General features: G+C 43.6%; 1 protein-coding gene across 1 annotated transcript; it reads left to right on the forward strand.

Annotated features, from left to right (window-relative positions):
- The first annotated feature begins 4,934 nt into the window (after positions 1–4,934).
- Positions 4,935–11,005, forward strand: C7H11orf58 (chromosome 7 C11orf58 homolog). The gene is made up of 5 exons (XM_062000246.1): positions 4,935–5,136; positions 5,349–5,429; positions 6,782–6,842; positions 8,607–8,716; positions 9,463–11,005. Exons 1-5 carry the CDS (start codon positions 5,077–5,079, stop codon positions 9,667–9,669), a joined length of 519 nt encoding a protein of 172 aa, XP_061856230.1. The 5' UTR covers positions 4,935–5,076; the 3' UTR covers positions 9,670–11,005.
- Positions 11,006–16,328: the final 5,323 nt, after the last annotated feature.

A 16,328-nucleotide genomic window follows, 5' to 3' on the forward strand; every position in this document is an offset into this window, starting at 1 on the left:
TCTTCAAAGTTTATTTGGATGTTGGGTGCATATCAAAAGTCTATGTACTCCATCAACAATGAAAGTTAGGCAGAAACATTTATTTTCAAAAAGGACTCTGACTTGGGAGCTATGCAGGTGTACACACCCATTTTTTTCCACACCTGTAGAATGTACAGGTTAGGAAGGAGAACACAGAGAGACACTATTTTTCCCTTAGCAATTACACTTCCTTCAGATTTCTCTTTGCCCATACAACGAAAGATTGAAAAGCGTTAGGAACAGGAATAATTATATGAAGAGATAAATTTTTTAAACAGACAAATTTCAACTGACTTCAGAGACTTTGGCTTTCACAGCACCACCTGACAAAAAAAAGGCCAATGTTAATTGTTCAGCCTTCTTCAGCAGCGTCACACACTGAAGTATTTTAAGGAGTGTTTTTTCTATGTCATTTTCACATTAACCAATAACTTAAATTCCCTAAGAGGAACGTTATAGAAATGTTAGATTCCTTTATCCTCAAAATATCCTGCTTTACTAGAGATAGATGAAACTGAAGACATACCAAAGGAAGAAAACAGTGAGTTTTCACTCTAAACAAACACAATTCATTTTGATAATAGTGAAGATTTTGCCTCATCGTTCAGAGTCTCAGTAGAATAACTGAATTTGGCAGATACTTTCCGTGAAATGTTTTTATTGCTGCTTTTATATGTCAGCAAGCACAAAAGAAAAAGAAGGAAAAGAAGTGAGATATATAAAGCTGTATCTTCCTTGCAATAAAAATGATTTTTACTCAGGCACAATATTCTAGCACTGCACCATGTGCAGTGGTAAATGAAGAGGCCTAGTCAGTCTAATACGATGTAAAATCCTAGAGGAAGCAAAGCACTATATTTCTTTATTTTGATGTAGCTGGTTCACATCAACTCCAAGTAAGACATACAGTTGGCCTTGGCTGGCTACACTGGCATAAAATCTGCCTGTGTCCTATCTTCACTAGGATTACAGAAAGTCATCCTAATTTACCTTTTATGATGTTAAAAAATGGGGATTTAAAAAATATTAGTATTGAGGACAAAGCCTAACACGTGCAACGGAACTGGAAGCCTGCACAGTGCTAAGTTCAAGGGCATAATTTCTCCATTCCTTGGTTTCTTCATTCGTTAAACTGAGGCAACAACTTTCTTTCTGTCATATTGAATAATGGCCTGTTCTTCTAGCCCAGAAATAAAAGTAAGTGAACATAGTCTTTGTGTTGATGTGCTGCCTGTCTTGTTTACGATAGAAACTACTTTGTTTTTTGAAGGGAAGTGTTCTAAGAAAAGCTTTTATAACAGGTTCAGAAATATAAAAGCCATTTCAGGATTCGGACATCTCTATCCTTTATTTTGTTAGTCCTTGAAAGGGCTTTTTAAATGTTAACAGTTATGACTGCCTTCCCTCAACTGACACTCACTTCTCAGCAATCCTTCTGTTGACATCTCTTTGTTTGTTCTTAGCTTGTCTGTCTGTCTTCCCAACCCCTTAAAACAAAACTTAGCAAAAGCTTGGAATTGAACTTCTGGCAGACACTGGACCACTAAAACACACTGAAAAGTATGTTTCATAAGTCAGATTTCAAGAAAAAAATTCTCTCCCTACCACCAGTGATATACAGAATATTTTCCACTCTGTGACAATATCGCAGTGACAACTACTAAGCAGAGCTGATCAGAAAACAGGAAGACTTTCCAGCTTACAATACTGAAAGAGATGAAAGAGTTTTGAAATGCCAGGGTAATGTCCTGTTTCCATTTTAAAATAAATAAATCTTTCTGCCTAAAACAAATGTCATTTAAGTTGTGTACTTAAAGCAGGTGTATGTGTACATACTTAATTTTTTTAATTATTTCAAGTAAAAAACAAAATAGTAGTTTCCTTGTTAAGCTTTCCTACAGACAGATTGGCAGCATTCCCTGTCTCATGGTGATAGCTGCTTTGAGTATCAGTTCATTAGTAACAATTAGAAATTCTACAGCACTTGAGAAGAGGTTGATCCTATTTTATATGGCAATGTCAGGTAGCATATTCTAAATTACAGTAGTCTAATTACACTATAGCTAATATTTAGCACTTACATATTGCTTTGCACGTACACTGTGGATCTCTTAATTAATTCTTAACGCTGGCATGTAGATATATTATCCTAATTTCACAGATAAAGCAGAAAGGTGTGATAATTTGCTAAAGGCCACTTAGTCTTATGTGAAGTCAAGACTATAACAGGGAAAGATTAAACTCTGAATTCATGTTTTCACATCCAGGGCTGTCCAATACCTTGGTCACCTTGTGATAGTTTTCTTACCATAGCTTAATCAGTCACTGCACAGCAAAGACATCCTTATCACATTACACAATTGAAAGAATTCTTTTATCTCTCAGACCTAGTTCTACTTTACCTTATCTGTGCACAGAGAGCTCAAAAAACACCCAAACAACCCAATTTGAAGATTCTACATCAGGTTCTTAAAAAAAGAAAGGCTTTCTTAAAAAAAAAAGCAAGCCTCAGCTTTCCCGTGCCTAGCTTTTCTAAGCTGTTGTCTGCCTGAAAGTTTTTATAATACAGACTGATGAGGATCAGAACTTGGAATTGGACTAGGGTGGAAAATCTTCATTGAGGTAGTTTTTCTGATATTTTCTGTTACAGAGCTGGTGGTCACTTACCTTCCACCTCCAAAATGTTCCCATCCATAGACTGAAGCTCACTACAGAACCAGAAATACACAGAAAAGTCTAAGACAGAGTATGATTGGACATGACAGTGAATAATTTTGTTTGTTCATCATTTCACTTCATTTCACTCTCACTTTCTATCTCTGTTGACTTCCAACAAGAAACCTCAATGTTCCTCCCTATTCTGCTTTAGCTATACTGATAGTCAGTCACTTAGTTGGTTTAGTTAGGAAGCATTGCTTTGCTGAGAGAGTGGTCAGACACTGGAACGGGCTTCCTAGAGAGGTGGTCGATGCCAGAAACCCGTCAGCATGCCCTCAATAATATGCTTTCACTTTTGCTCATGCCTGAAATGGTCGGGTAGTTGGACTACACAATTGTTGTAGGTCCCTTCCAACTGAAACAGTAAAATAGTCAAATTCAATCCAACTATTGAGAACTGAAGATTTGGACCATATTCTGACCACCTATACAAAGCATGCAAGTAGACTGAGGGAACAAGCATGCATAATTTATGGATACTGCTGGAGATGAAAAATCCATGGCAGAAGTGATTGCCTTTATGTACATGGACAACACTAATGTACAGATTGTCACTCAAAAAAAGATCTAATTAAGACACCAACTTTGGCTCTTTGACCAAACAAGAAAATTGCAATAATTGGTTTCAAATCAGTTGCTAAGGAGGTTTCAATAAGACTACATACACTTATGGATGCTCGCATCTGTTTTAATCTGGATTTACCTCATTTTAATTTCAGAAATCCTTAAGCAGCCAACTTTAACCTTAAACTAGCTAGGTCTGATCTGCAATATGAATTGGCACACATCATTTGCACATTTCCAGAGACAGGCAACAAAGCATGAGAAGGTTCTGGAGAACAACTCTTATGAGGAGCAGCTGAGGGAGCTGGGGATGTTTAGCCTGAAGAAGGCTGAGAGGAGGTATGATTGCTGTCTACAACTACCTGAAAGGAGTACATAGTAAGGTGGAACAGGTCAGCCTCTTCTCTCCAGTAATGAATGACAGCACAAGAGGAAATGGGCTCAAGCTGCACCAGGGGAGGTTTAGATTAGATATTAGGAAGAACTTTTTCACTGAGAGGGTTGTTAAGCATTGAAACAAGCTGCTCAGGGAGGTGGTGGAGTCACCATCCCTGGACATATTTAAAAGACACATAGATGAGGTACTGAGGGATACTGTTTAGTCTAGTGGTGGGATTGGCAGTGTGAGGTTAGTGGCTGGACTCAATGATCTTAAGGGTCCCTCCCAACTGTAACAATTCTGTGATTTCAGTGTACCCACCTTAACCTCCTGTCATTAGTTGGACGGCTATGGCTTTATTGTGGGGACAAAGTCACTATGAAATTGAAGAAACAAACCAAAAGGGTTTTTCTGAACATTAAGACCTGAAGACATGCCTGTTCAAGGACTCCAGAATGTTATCACTCAATGGCAACCCATTCAAACTGGGTTGAAATATGTGAGGAAATACTAGCCGGGGAAAGTAAGTAAAATTCAGCTTTGCACACGGCAAAAGATGAGATGTAGAAGAGATGAGGCCGCGGGAATGACAGTGATGGTAAAAGGCCAGAGCACCTGAAGGGTTAACTGTGAACACTGAACTCCAGAGAGTTCCACGCAGGTTCTCCGTAAGAGACGGCGGCACCGACCGGCGGGAGGGGAGCCCCGCATCACCCCAATGCGGTGGCGAGAGGGAGTTCGGGCCCGGCTACTGCTGACGGACCACAGGCTGCTACCGAAGCGATCCTCACCACCTCAAGATGAGAACGGCGGGAACCTCGCGGCGTCCCGTTACCCGAGGTGCGAGGGAAGAGGGGGACGAGGGGCGCTACCGCCGCCCTCCGGCGGCCGCTACCCACAAGTGACCCGACCTGAGGCACCGGCAACACCAGCGGGGACAGCGGCCGCTCCCGCGCCTGTGGCTCGCGCACTCGACTGAAGCCAGAGTCTGCTTCCCCTCAGTGGGGCAGAAGCGCAGCCCCAGCAGCCGGGAGCCTCACGTTGCCCTCCGTCTCCCTGCAGCACATCCACATAGCGTCCCGTCCCGCCCCACCGGCAGCCCCGCCGCGCCGCGCCGCGCCGAGCCCCGCGGCCCGGCCCCGGCCCCGCCGCCCCGCCCTCCCGAGGCGGAGCTCGAGGCCGGCCCGCGCGCCTGCCAATCACTCAGCGCGGGGAGCGGCGCCGCTGCCGCGGGGGCCTGTGGGACGGGTAGTCACAGTCCGCCCGCGCCGCGCCGACGAGGGCCGAGCCACAACTACCGCTCCCGGTGCGCCCCGCGGCCGCGACCCGCCGCTGGCCCAGGGAGCGGCTCCGGCAGGAAGGCGGCGGAGGGGCACGGTCACCCAGCCGCAGCGATGAGCTCGGCCAGGGAGTCCCAGGGCCACCACGGCCTTAAGCGAGCGGCCTCCCCTGATGTAAATGGGCGCGGGGCCTGGGGCAGCCGCGCGGCGGGAAGGGAGCGGGGGGAGGCTGGGAGGGAGCCCCGCGACGACACGCAGGGAGGGCCGCGGCCTTCCCAGCCGCCCCATCCCGCGCGCTGACGGCCGGCGGGGAGGCGGAGGCCTGGCGGGGGGAGGCTGTGGCGGGGCTAGAGGCGAGCGGGCCCAGTCAGCGTGTGCTCCCGCAGGGCTCCAGCAGCTGGGAGACGGCGGACCTCGGCAACGAGGAGCGGAAGCAGAAGTTCTTGAGGCTCATGGGCGCCGGGAAGGTGAGGCCGCTCCGCTCCCCGCTGTGCTCCGCGGCACAGGGGGACCCGACCGGGAGAACACAGATACACAAACACATCCCCCCACACACACACACACCGCCCGCGACAGCGATTACGCGGCGTTTTTTCTGTGGCTTTTTCAGGAGGCTTTCTGCAGGCCGCCGAGCTCTACCACTCGTGCCTTTTTTCTCAAAAACAAGTTCGCGTTGGGACTCTAAGGAAGATTTTGGTTTTACAGCCATAGCTGTTAAGTTGCACAAGTGCAGCGCGAAATATTACTCTGAAATTGTCAAGTGTCTACGGCAGCCTCCAGCCCACCCCTTTACATTTTGAGACCAGCTATTAAACCAATTTGTGGAGCTCTTGTTACAAACGTAACAAACTGGGGCACTAGGTCTGTAAAATTCAGCCTCATTGGTAAAAGAGAAAAAAAAAAGATTTAAAAAGATGATAGCTGATACAGACTAAACCAGTAAAATAGGAAACCCAAATGCATAACCCAGAAATCATTTTTAAAGAAAAAATGCTCTAAACCAATATTTCTTGAAAAAACTTGCTGCAAAACTTGTAAAATATAATTGTACTTTTCCCATGTACAAAATGGTGGTTTAGCATTACAATTCTTACCTTCAAGAAACGTAATTTCACTTAACTAGCTTATTTTGCTTGAATACAGTATTTTTGTAAGCTAAAATGTTTTACTGTACTGAAGAAGTAAAAGTTGATACATCCTGGTATCTACAATACTCTGTTAAAACATCTCCCTACCACTAATCTTCAGTACCTACTCGGATGCTTCAAGCTGCTTGTTGTGTGATGCCAGTTCTTACATCTGTTAATAAGAAACTATTGAGTCAATATATTAATGAGCACCGTGAAGGTCTCACCCGATACTGTGACCAGTCTAAAAGTGGGATCATGTAAGATGCACAGACTGAGCTATTGTACCAGAGACAGAGACCCAAAGGGAAAATTGGCAAAACCTAAATTCACACTTGTCCAGTGTTGTGTAGTGTCTTTTTCAGGTGATCACCATTCTTCCTTGTTTAGCTGACATACTAGCATGGCTTGTCTTCATGTTTGGAGTGGCAAGAAATGGAATGAAATAGAACGAGCTTTGGGGGTAGGGGAAGAGTGAAGAGCATCTAGTTGGTGGGGATTCTTTTTCAGAAAATGTAACAAAACAAAGATGAGACAAGTCCATCAAGAGGCAGCAGTTGTTAGCTAGTAAAACTTACTTACAGTTGATGGTCGAGGTTTGACAGCAAACCTTTTGCTTTTGAGATTTCCACAATGTTGGCAGAGCTGTCAGTGCACCCTCAAGCTCCAAAACAAACTACCTTTTCTTTTAGAAAGAACATACTGGCCGCCTTGTTATCGGAGACCACAGATCAACCTCTCACTTCAGGACAGGTCAGTTTATCCAACAGCTGATACAAAGTTGGAAATCAAACTCTTAATGTAGGAACATCCCACTACTTTGAGCTTGGTGAATATTGTAGGGATGGATTTTAGGTTTCATGGCTGAAGCTGAAGACAGGTCAGGCTGTGGAGTGGTGTAAGTTCCTAATTTCTCATTAGATTACTGACAAACAGTTTCTCTGACTGCACTTCCTTGCCTTCTAAAGTCTAGGTTCAGCAAAATATTTGATGATCAGTTCAACTTTGTGTACAAATGCTCTGGAAATCAGGGCCTCTATGTCTTCAGTCCCATACTATTATCAAAATGAGAAAGTAAAGTTTTATTGCTATTGGTATCTAGCAGTATTATACTTCTTGCTTACTGCCATGTATGGATATCCAAACCTGCAAGTCATTGTGCATGGAAAAGAACAAGGTTGATTTCTCTCTCCTCCCACGTGATGACCTGTCAGACAGAAAGATCTCTGCCCAAAGACATCAGGCTTCTCTTTTCATGCATAATCTAAAAGATCTGTAAGGTCATCTTGGCAATTGGCAATAATTTGATGGCATGTAATCTATGACTATGGTAACTTCTTATCAGGCTCGCTGAGGTAGTAAGTCAAAGTACATTGAACACAAGTTGGGCTTGACTGAGAGAAGCTTTGATAAGCTGTATGATAGTAGCTGTCAGAGTTCCAGAAAACCTCTTTCCCTGATAGGCTCTGCTAGTAATTTTTCAGGTGATTGGACCAAAACACTGAACAAAGCCTGGGGATTGGTTCCAGGTTTGCAGAGCGACTGAGAATTGCTTCTTTATACCTGAATTTCCTAGAAGGGAGATGATGCTTCCCCTAAGGAGTCAGAATCAGCACTGCTTTGTTACTAGCAAAAAGACACTGTTGGTTTTTCCCCCCAAAAATAAAAGTAGTGCTTTTCTTAGTGCTTTACTTCTTTGTCCAACATATAGTTGTTGTTCTTTTATAACAACATACAGCTCCAGCTTCCAAATGAAGAAACATTAACTTACAATACAAACTTTTCATTTTACAGAGATACAAATTAAAAACCAGTGTTGTAGGCCTGTTGGAGGATAATTAGAGATTCCTCTCTTTCACAGGAATAGAGGATTATTGACAATTTTAGACCACATTTTCCCTTAGTAAAAATGGGGTTTTTTTAATACTTATTTGTTTGAATTAGTAAAAAGGGCATACAGAGGTAGCTCATGACAATCAGTTTTTCTGCTGTTTCCTGAGGATGGAAAAATGTTGAGCTGTAGTAACTGCTGCAATCATTTAGGATACATTAAATAGTTTCAGGTAGAGCTCTATACACAAGAGTGGTGGTATTGTCTCAACTTCTGCTGCTATACATTAATCATGGTTTAATCATCATAATCACACGTTACATAGTGAAGGTCGGAAACTTTCTTCTTGCTGTGAGATGGTGCAGTATTGGCAAGAAGGACAAAGGAGTTGTACTAGTTACATTTACAATGTTTTTGTAGAACATATGCTACACATAGTAGAGCTCTCTGAAGGCTTCAGGTCTTGGGAACGTAGTGTCCCATCTTTGTATCAAGGCAGGTTTGCTTGCACACTTCCTACAACTGCTTACAAAGCTGGTGGTCTGTATGCAGTAATACTCAATCCAGTAGTTTCAGATGGCTACATTTTTCACATATGTAGTGATAAACTGAAAATGTGACTTCATGTAATTGGATGTCTTTGTTAATTCGAATGAACCATAACCAAAGTACACTGGACAATGCAGGGGAAGAAGACAAGAAAATGAACGAGGAACTGGAGTCTCAGTATCAGCAAAGCATGGACAGCACCATGTCTGGGCGGAACCGGCGCCATTGCGGACTTGGCTTCAGCGAGGTACTGAGTTGTCTGTTTCCATGATGCTTTGGCTTTCTCTTCATTAAGATGTGACAGGTGGTTTTAAAGTCCAGTTGCCACAACTCCTGGCAAACCTCTGCAATTTAGGTTACAGGACAAAATTAATGCAGGCTCTTGACCCCTCTTTGTGTAAACTGGTGGCCATTGTTCTGAAAAATTATATTTCATGCTCCATAGTAGTCAAGACTGATTAGGACAGAAACTGACAGGATGTTGCTAAGGAATATTTAAGAAGGCAGGATAACCATGTGCATTGTGGCAAGGCAATGGTCCTGAAAAGTGGCTATAGAGGGGTCAGGCAAGGAAAATTTGCTGTACAGAGTCCTCCAGCAAGTGGACACATGGATGGTCTTGTACTTGCAAGGAATTCCACAGGGACACACAGGAAGGGAAGCGTGACAAAAAAGAGAGTTTGGTTATTGGGACATGTCTTCATCTGCCAACTGAAAGGTGCAGACTGACTTAATGGTGTTCTTAGGATTTCTGCTCTAAACCAGAATAGGGCTGGTGAAACCATGGATGTCACAGCTGGTACAGCTAACCACTTCAGGGGAGTTGCCTTTTGTGTAAGCATTTGCATGCTAAAAGACCCGTGCTAAAAGACTAGGCCTATTTTAGTACTAAAATGAAGGATTAAGCAAAACATTCTCAATGGAAAATTTTAAAAGCTGCAGCAGAGTTGCCAGGAAACAATAGTTTATCTGTCTCATGATCTGAACTTCCAGTTTCAGGAAGATGAACAAGAAGAGGCAGGTGGACACTCCTCTGAAGAGAGTTCAGATGACTCCGAAAGTGGCTCTGAGTCAGAGCAAGAGGAGTCTGCAGAGGAGCTACAAGCTGCTGAAAAACATGATGAAGCTGAGGTTCCAGAAAACAAAAAAGAAGCCAAAAGCAACTATAAAATGATGTTTGTTAAAGCCAGTGGCTCATAACTGCAGATGTAACAGCTTTGTATTTGAAGTACAGTAAGCCTTATTGTTACAGTGCAAAGTGGAGGACTGCTACAGCACAAATCTTTGTATTATGATTTTAAAAAGACCCCCTTAGATGACAAAATGTAGTGTTTGCTTTCCGTTGCCATGGATAACATTTTTATGGGCACAGTGACATTTCTGGTTTTTGTAAAGTGTATAAAATACTGGATGGAGAAATAAATTCTTTTTGTTCCTGCCCAATCTCTACAATGTTATCTCAGCTATCCCCCCTCTCCTTATTCCATTCCAGATAAGGAAACTTCATGTTAGTGGTTTCTTTTGTTAGTACCCCAGTCTTGAATTTTTAACTAGTACGATGACATGTGAATTACTGGATGTTGCATTAGTTGTAAAATACCAATGTCAGCACTTATTCTGTGATGTACTAGAGCTTTAAACAATGATTTTGTCTATAGATGCTAGTGTCGACAGGGCCAAGAGGAGAAATCACTCACTTTTGTGGCAGTATTAATCACTATATCCATCTGAAGTCCTACAGCAGCTGCACGGGAGAAGATGCTTTACAACGGCATAACACACCAGAAGGCTTCAGTTGCTGCTTTGGCTTTCCAATGAGGGATGGCCGTAGTTCTTTATACCTTTGAGTAGAAGAGATTGATTTTTGAATTATTGGTTCCAAGGTCATAGCACTGTTATTAAAAATAACTCCTCCCGAAGAAGCCAGTTTAGTTTGAAAGAGAAAATATACTTTGATAATGGAAAGGATATACAAATCATTTAGCTTTTTTAATGTGGAATACAGAGTTAAGTACGCAAGCCCTTCTTCCCTTTCTCCCTGTACACACGTTGCTTGGAGGTCTAAGTCAATTGTGACAAAAAGGTTGTACCTCTCAAGTAAAGCTGCTTCTCTTACAAAGTTCCAGTAACACCTTCCAGCAAGAATGAGGCACATCCACTGTAGTTTATTGTATTTGAGGAATTAATTACATACCAGAACTTCTTAAACTTTGTTTCCTCTTAGTATATCAGACAGATCAACAGCCTCTCCTTGCTGGGAGAAGTGAACATCTGATCTGTACCTGCAGCACAGCCACATTCTGCCACAACAGCATTTCAGGAGACACTCCAGCTGCTTGCGGAGAAGTGGCTGTGTCTCTGTGCAGTTGATGCTGTGCCGACAGCTTTTGCAAGGCAGCTGGCTCACCTGCAAGCAGCAGCATGGACTGTCAGTGTACAGGTTTATTGAACATAAACAGTGCATCATCGGTTACTGGGGAAGGACTTGGAGTAAGTTACCTTATGGAAGAAATAAAAATATGATTGTAAATAAAAACTGAGTGTAGGTTTTGATTAATCTGTTTTACTATATTTGCATTTAATACAAAATATTTCAGTGTTAACAAAGGCTACAGCAGCCACTGGTCAGTGATTTGTGTGGATTTTGTTGTTTTCCGAATACTGTAAGCTTCTAACAGACAAAAATTAAAGTTGCTTGTATGTGGTTAAGAAAGAAAACCTCACCATGGCTGATGAGAGCTGCTCTACCTCTCAAAGAGATGGAGGCTGCCCTTAAACCCACACCTCACATCCTTTTAGACGTGGCTGGTGGCTGTTTATTGCCTTGAGTGTGATTACAAAATTAAGGGGCAGACTGCAAAACGTGGTCGAGGCACTGACCTCTCTGCCTTCGTCCCAGCACTGCTGCTGGTGCTGCTTTGGTGGACATTTCTTCCACCAAGCCCCGGGCTTGCCCATCAGCCTGCACCTACACACCCACTGGCTTCATGGTATAGTCCCATCCTGCCATGGGCCCTGCTGCTTTCCTGAAAGCAAAGGAAGGGCATGGTAGAACCTCACCTGAAGGCTTTTCTCCACAGTGCAACGAAACTGGAAGGACCCAGCTCCAGCTGGCAGGCCCCACACGGCTGGCTGCCACCAGAACTGGCTGCCACCATGAATGACATCAGGGGCCTCTGCCACTCTGCTCTGCCCTGTATTGATTACAGCCTCCTGCTTGTAGAACTCACTTGTCCAACAGTTCCAAATATAATAAATGGACCACAGAAGGATAAAAAATAAACTGAAACTAAGCTATTCTAGTAACAGCTCTGACCGTAAGAAAAAGTTAGGAACACAACTTCCGTTCCCCAAAAGTATGACATCATATTGTGAACACCTGGTGAGGGCTGGTGTAACTTTTATGATGCTGACCCAAGATTCATCTCCTCAACACAGGAAGAGTTCTACACAATCACGTCTGTTTCTGTGTAACACTTAGGAACATACTAAGAATTTGTGGAGGCGTTTGTGAAGCAGCCTAAGAAGCTTCTCCATATCTACTGAGAAAGGCTGATTTAGTTCAGCATAGACTAAGCAGTAAGTGTTTTAATGCAGGAGTCAGTGTTAGCAACATTTGGCCTAACAGCAGCAGTGGCATGGATAGTAGCAGCAGTGTTCCAGCTTCTCATACTTACTGGAGACTGAGAACACGGGGAAAAAAAAATCAAGGTTGGTGTCTTGGTTGATTCTAGTCAGTTCTTGGCTTTTTCAGGTTGGTGTGGAAGGGGCTCCCAGAGATGATAGCAGACACATAAACAGACACTGAATAATTTGTCTTTTAAAAAAAGATTTGGCCACTTAAATTCCTCAACCCAAAGACCAGCTTATTCCCATCTCAACAGAAAGGCAGAAGTCTGCTCTACTCCTGCATGTCTTGGGAAACAACTGATAAAAGTTCTCTTTGTCACAGAGCAACCATTGCATCTGGTAAAAGTTTTCATCTCTTTCTAAACCACACTGCAAATTTACCTACAGAAAGGCCTGTGCAGATGCATTGTCAGCATCAGGCTCTTAGAGACAAAATGTTCTGAAAAGGTCAAAAGCACCGGTGTGCCCATTCCTCCCATTTGCCCTGGAACAGGGAAGCCCTCAAGAAGAGTACACCATCACAGCCCCACCACCCACAAGGTCCTGCAGTCCCAAGAGAGGATGCTTCTAAGCCAAGTAAAAAGGGATTCTCAACATCATATAGGAATTCTTCGAGGCCAAGAAAACTAGATCTGTAAGTTGCCCTGTAGCTTTATGCAACTGCTTTACAGTTTACTTTCCCTTTCTTCCTGAAGAGGAGCCTGACAACTTGATTCCTGAAAGCACAATTTATAGGCCAGCTTCAAAGCTATAGGTCCTTCTAAGGCTCTGGTTGGGGAATTCACATCAAAGACGACGTGCACATGTTGTTCTGATGCCAGAGAGGACGGCTGGTAGAAATCTCTGTGGATTTGCTACAGTCCCCAGTACAGGGATTAAATTATGCACTGAGGCTGCCTCTGTAAACTGCAGGAGACAAAGAGAATAAATGGCAATGCAATATCTCATAATCAAAGCCTGGCACAGTTGTTTGCATCAGTCTCTTGGAAGCCGTCAGGGGATTAAGAGAAGGGACATGTGTCAAGGTACCCTCACTGAAGGGACAAAGCAGATGTTGGTTTTGTTTGCTTTTAAAACTGCCACCTCAACTGCACTTTTCTTGAGGAAAACACCTTAGTAGTACACACGTCTACAACATCATGATGGGTAGATAAGTTTCCTTAGTTTTTTGCACAGCACTATAAAAAAAATACTCTTGGATTTAATCTACTTTGTTTTGGTTTTGATGGGCAGGTGCAGAATGAGATCACATTGACAGTCTGCTACTATCTATCCAAATCCAGTACCATCTATGGCGTCCATAGCTCAGGAAGGTCTAGTTGAGGCAAAAAGAGGAAAGGAAAAAAAAAAGAATAATGGAGAACAAAGACTGTTTTTGTTATTATCACCAGATGAACAATATGGAGTCTTCTATGAAAAATAAACTTCCCTGCTTTGTACTCTTTCATAGCTGCCCACCTTGACATACAGAGAAATTCCCTCAAACTGTTTCATATGTAACTGTTCTCATTGCGAGTATATCCAGCTACATTAAAGATACAGAAAGGTTTGATAATCTGAACTGGCTCCTTTCTGCCCTCATATTTCGTGATAAAACTTTAAACCAAATGCAGGTGAAACTTACTAACCTTAGCTGATTGGGGCCAAGTCGTCTTCTTCCTGTAACAGCCACTACAATCTAGCAATTGTGATCTGCTTGTAAGGATGCACTAACAGAACATCTCATGCCAAAGGTTTTTTTTTCTCTTTTTGTCAAAAAGACTTCTTCACATAAGAAATTGATACTGGGGTAAAACCGAAAAAGTCGTGGACTGATGGAGCCACTACCCAGATCTTGAACAAAATCTCCATTAATAACCACTTGAAAAGTAACTTTTAAGGTGGATTAAGTGAAGAAACTGAGAGTCCTCATAGAGGTGATTTTGAGATAGTTGAGGGACACGGCCACACTACGAAATGCTACTCTCTCCTCCCTCTGAGCCTCTCATCCAGGTTAGGACTTGGAAAGTAAGCAGAGCAGCCAGCGCCGGTACTCATCTCAGCAGTGGTCCCTCACCTTTTGCCAATTCTGTGTTTTAACATCACACTGTCATGGTTTTGCAAGGAGCTGCTTTTGCTTGCTAACGGGGAGCAGGTTGCAGTGCAGATCCTGTAAAGAGTTCTCAGACTTTCCCCCGGGCTCTTGGGTTCAAACCCCCCTCCAGCCTGGCTGGGCCAAATGGTGCCTCTGCCATCACTATTTAAGGAGGGGAATTTGAAGTGCTTAGTAGGAGGTATAAGAGTAGTACAAGATGGAGGCAACCACGGAGACCTCACAGTCAGAGAAGGAGGAAAGAAGGAGGAGGACCAGAGACCGCTCTGCAACCCATGGCGAGAAAACAGACTGTGCCCCTGCAACCCATGGAGGGCAATGGCAGAACTGAGAGCAACCAGCAGCTCCAGGTGGGTGCTCCTGGATGGGCAAGAGATTGTGTGAAGAGGCAGCCATGGTGCAGGCTGTGCTGGAGAGCCTGCAGACACCAGAGCAGACCCACACAGGAGGTGGAGAGGAGCTGCAGCCTTTGGGATGAACGCACGTCAGAGCAGCCTGTGAAGGGCTGCTGGGTGTGTGAGGTACCCCATGGAGAAGCAGGGAGGATCAGTGAGGAGCCCACCTGCCCTGAGGAGAGACATACGGCAGAAGCCATTGGGAAAGGACTGACTGAAACCCTCATTCCCTGCCCCCCTGAGCCGTTCAGCGGGGCAAGGAGAAAAAGACACCAGGACCAAAGCTCTGAGGCCGGGAAGAGGGGAGGAGTGGGGAGAAGGTGGTCTTAAAGTGCTGGTTGTACTCTTCATATTTGTACCACTCTGTGTTGCTTTCTGTTTGTTATGTTTTGAGGTTTTATAGTTATCCTTTAGTTGGTGTTAGATTACATTATTTTCTGTTTTCTTCCCCAAGCGGAGTAGCCTGGTCTGTCTTGTTCAGGACCATAAGCAGCAATTAAGCCCTCCCTGCCCTTTGGCAATTCTCAAGTCTGTGGTACTTGAGTCTAATCGAATCTAATTGAGTCTTTTGTCCTTGGATGGCCTAAACCATGACACACACAAAAGCAGAATGGGACCAGGACAAATGCATACATGTTCATACCCTCAGCACATACACACAGACACACTGCAACCATGTTAAGCAGCAGATAAAATCCTGCTCCATGACTGGGAGAAAGAAGATGATGCTCAAAGGCACTCTATGGAAGAGGCAGAGCAGAGACACAGAACTGTTTAAGCTTGAACTAGGCAGTCAGAAAAGCCAACAATAAAGACAATACAAGAGACAGAATTAGCAGTGACTTCTCTGATGTCAACTTTGTTTGTACCCTAGAGTGGTACAACTCACTGTCACCAGCTACTTGATTTCATTAGGGTTACACCTTGCTTAAGCCATCAGCCAAGGTTTCAAAAAACGTCCACAAACCTCCCATGTCTCAAGAGATGAACCAGAAAACAATGTAAAGGCTTTTCTCAGTTCTGACTCTACGGATAAAAATCAAGTCAGTCTATCCTCCCTGACAGAGTAAGAGAGCTGAGACCAGAGAGCACAGCAAGCCATACAACAGTCCTTTCTGTGCCAGCATATCAGCTCCTGAGAAACACACACTTCAGCCAAGCTCTGTGCCAAGGGAGGACCAACCATTTCCACTCCTGGCTCTAGGACAAACAGCTTCTACACAGAATAGTGTTTCACTCACACTAGCCATTGTTAACTGCATTTTGGCTTAAAAGAACAGTGTATAGCAGCTAACAATGGAAGACATAAGTGACCTGTTACCAAAACACTACTTCAAAGTCATATGGGATTCTCACTTTCACCTACTACCACTACCAACACTCTGTTTATCCCCTTCACAAGGGGTTTTTTTTGTACTACACAAGGGACTTACATACTTAGTTGCCAGCTATTCCTGCTTATCATCCCAACTACAATTTAGGCTTAGTCTCAAGGTTTTTGCTTCCATCCAAGTCCACATACTCCAGCTCTCTAATTTTTTTTCACTATCTCTAACCTCAAATGTGGCTGTTCTCCACAGTTTCCTTCAGCCTCTTAAGTCTTTAAGATACTCTTGCCATTATTTCGTACAAGCTCATTACTCACCTGTTTTCTTAATCTCTTCCTTCTTTTAGTGCTTGCTTACGCTCCTGCTCATGGTAAAGAGCTTCTTCAAATGGACATTGTCCGTCAAGCTTACATC

The sequence above is a fragment of the Colius striatus genome, chromosome 7 (assembly GCF_028858725.1).
Source record: "Colius striatus isolate bColStr4 chromosome 7, bColStr4.1.hap1, whole genome shotgun sequence".
Lineage (NCBI taxonomy): Eukaryota > Metazoa > Chordata > Aves > Coliiformes > Coliidae > Colius > Colius striatus.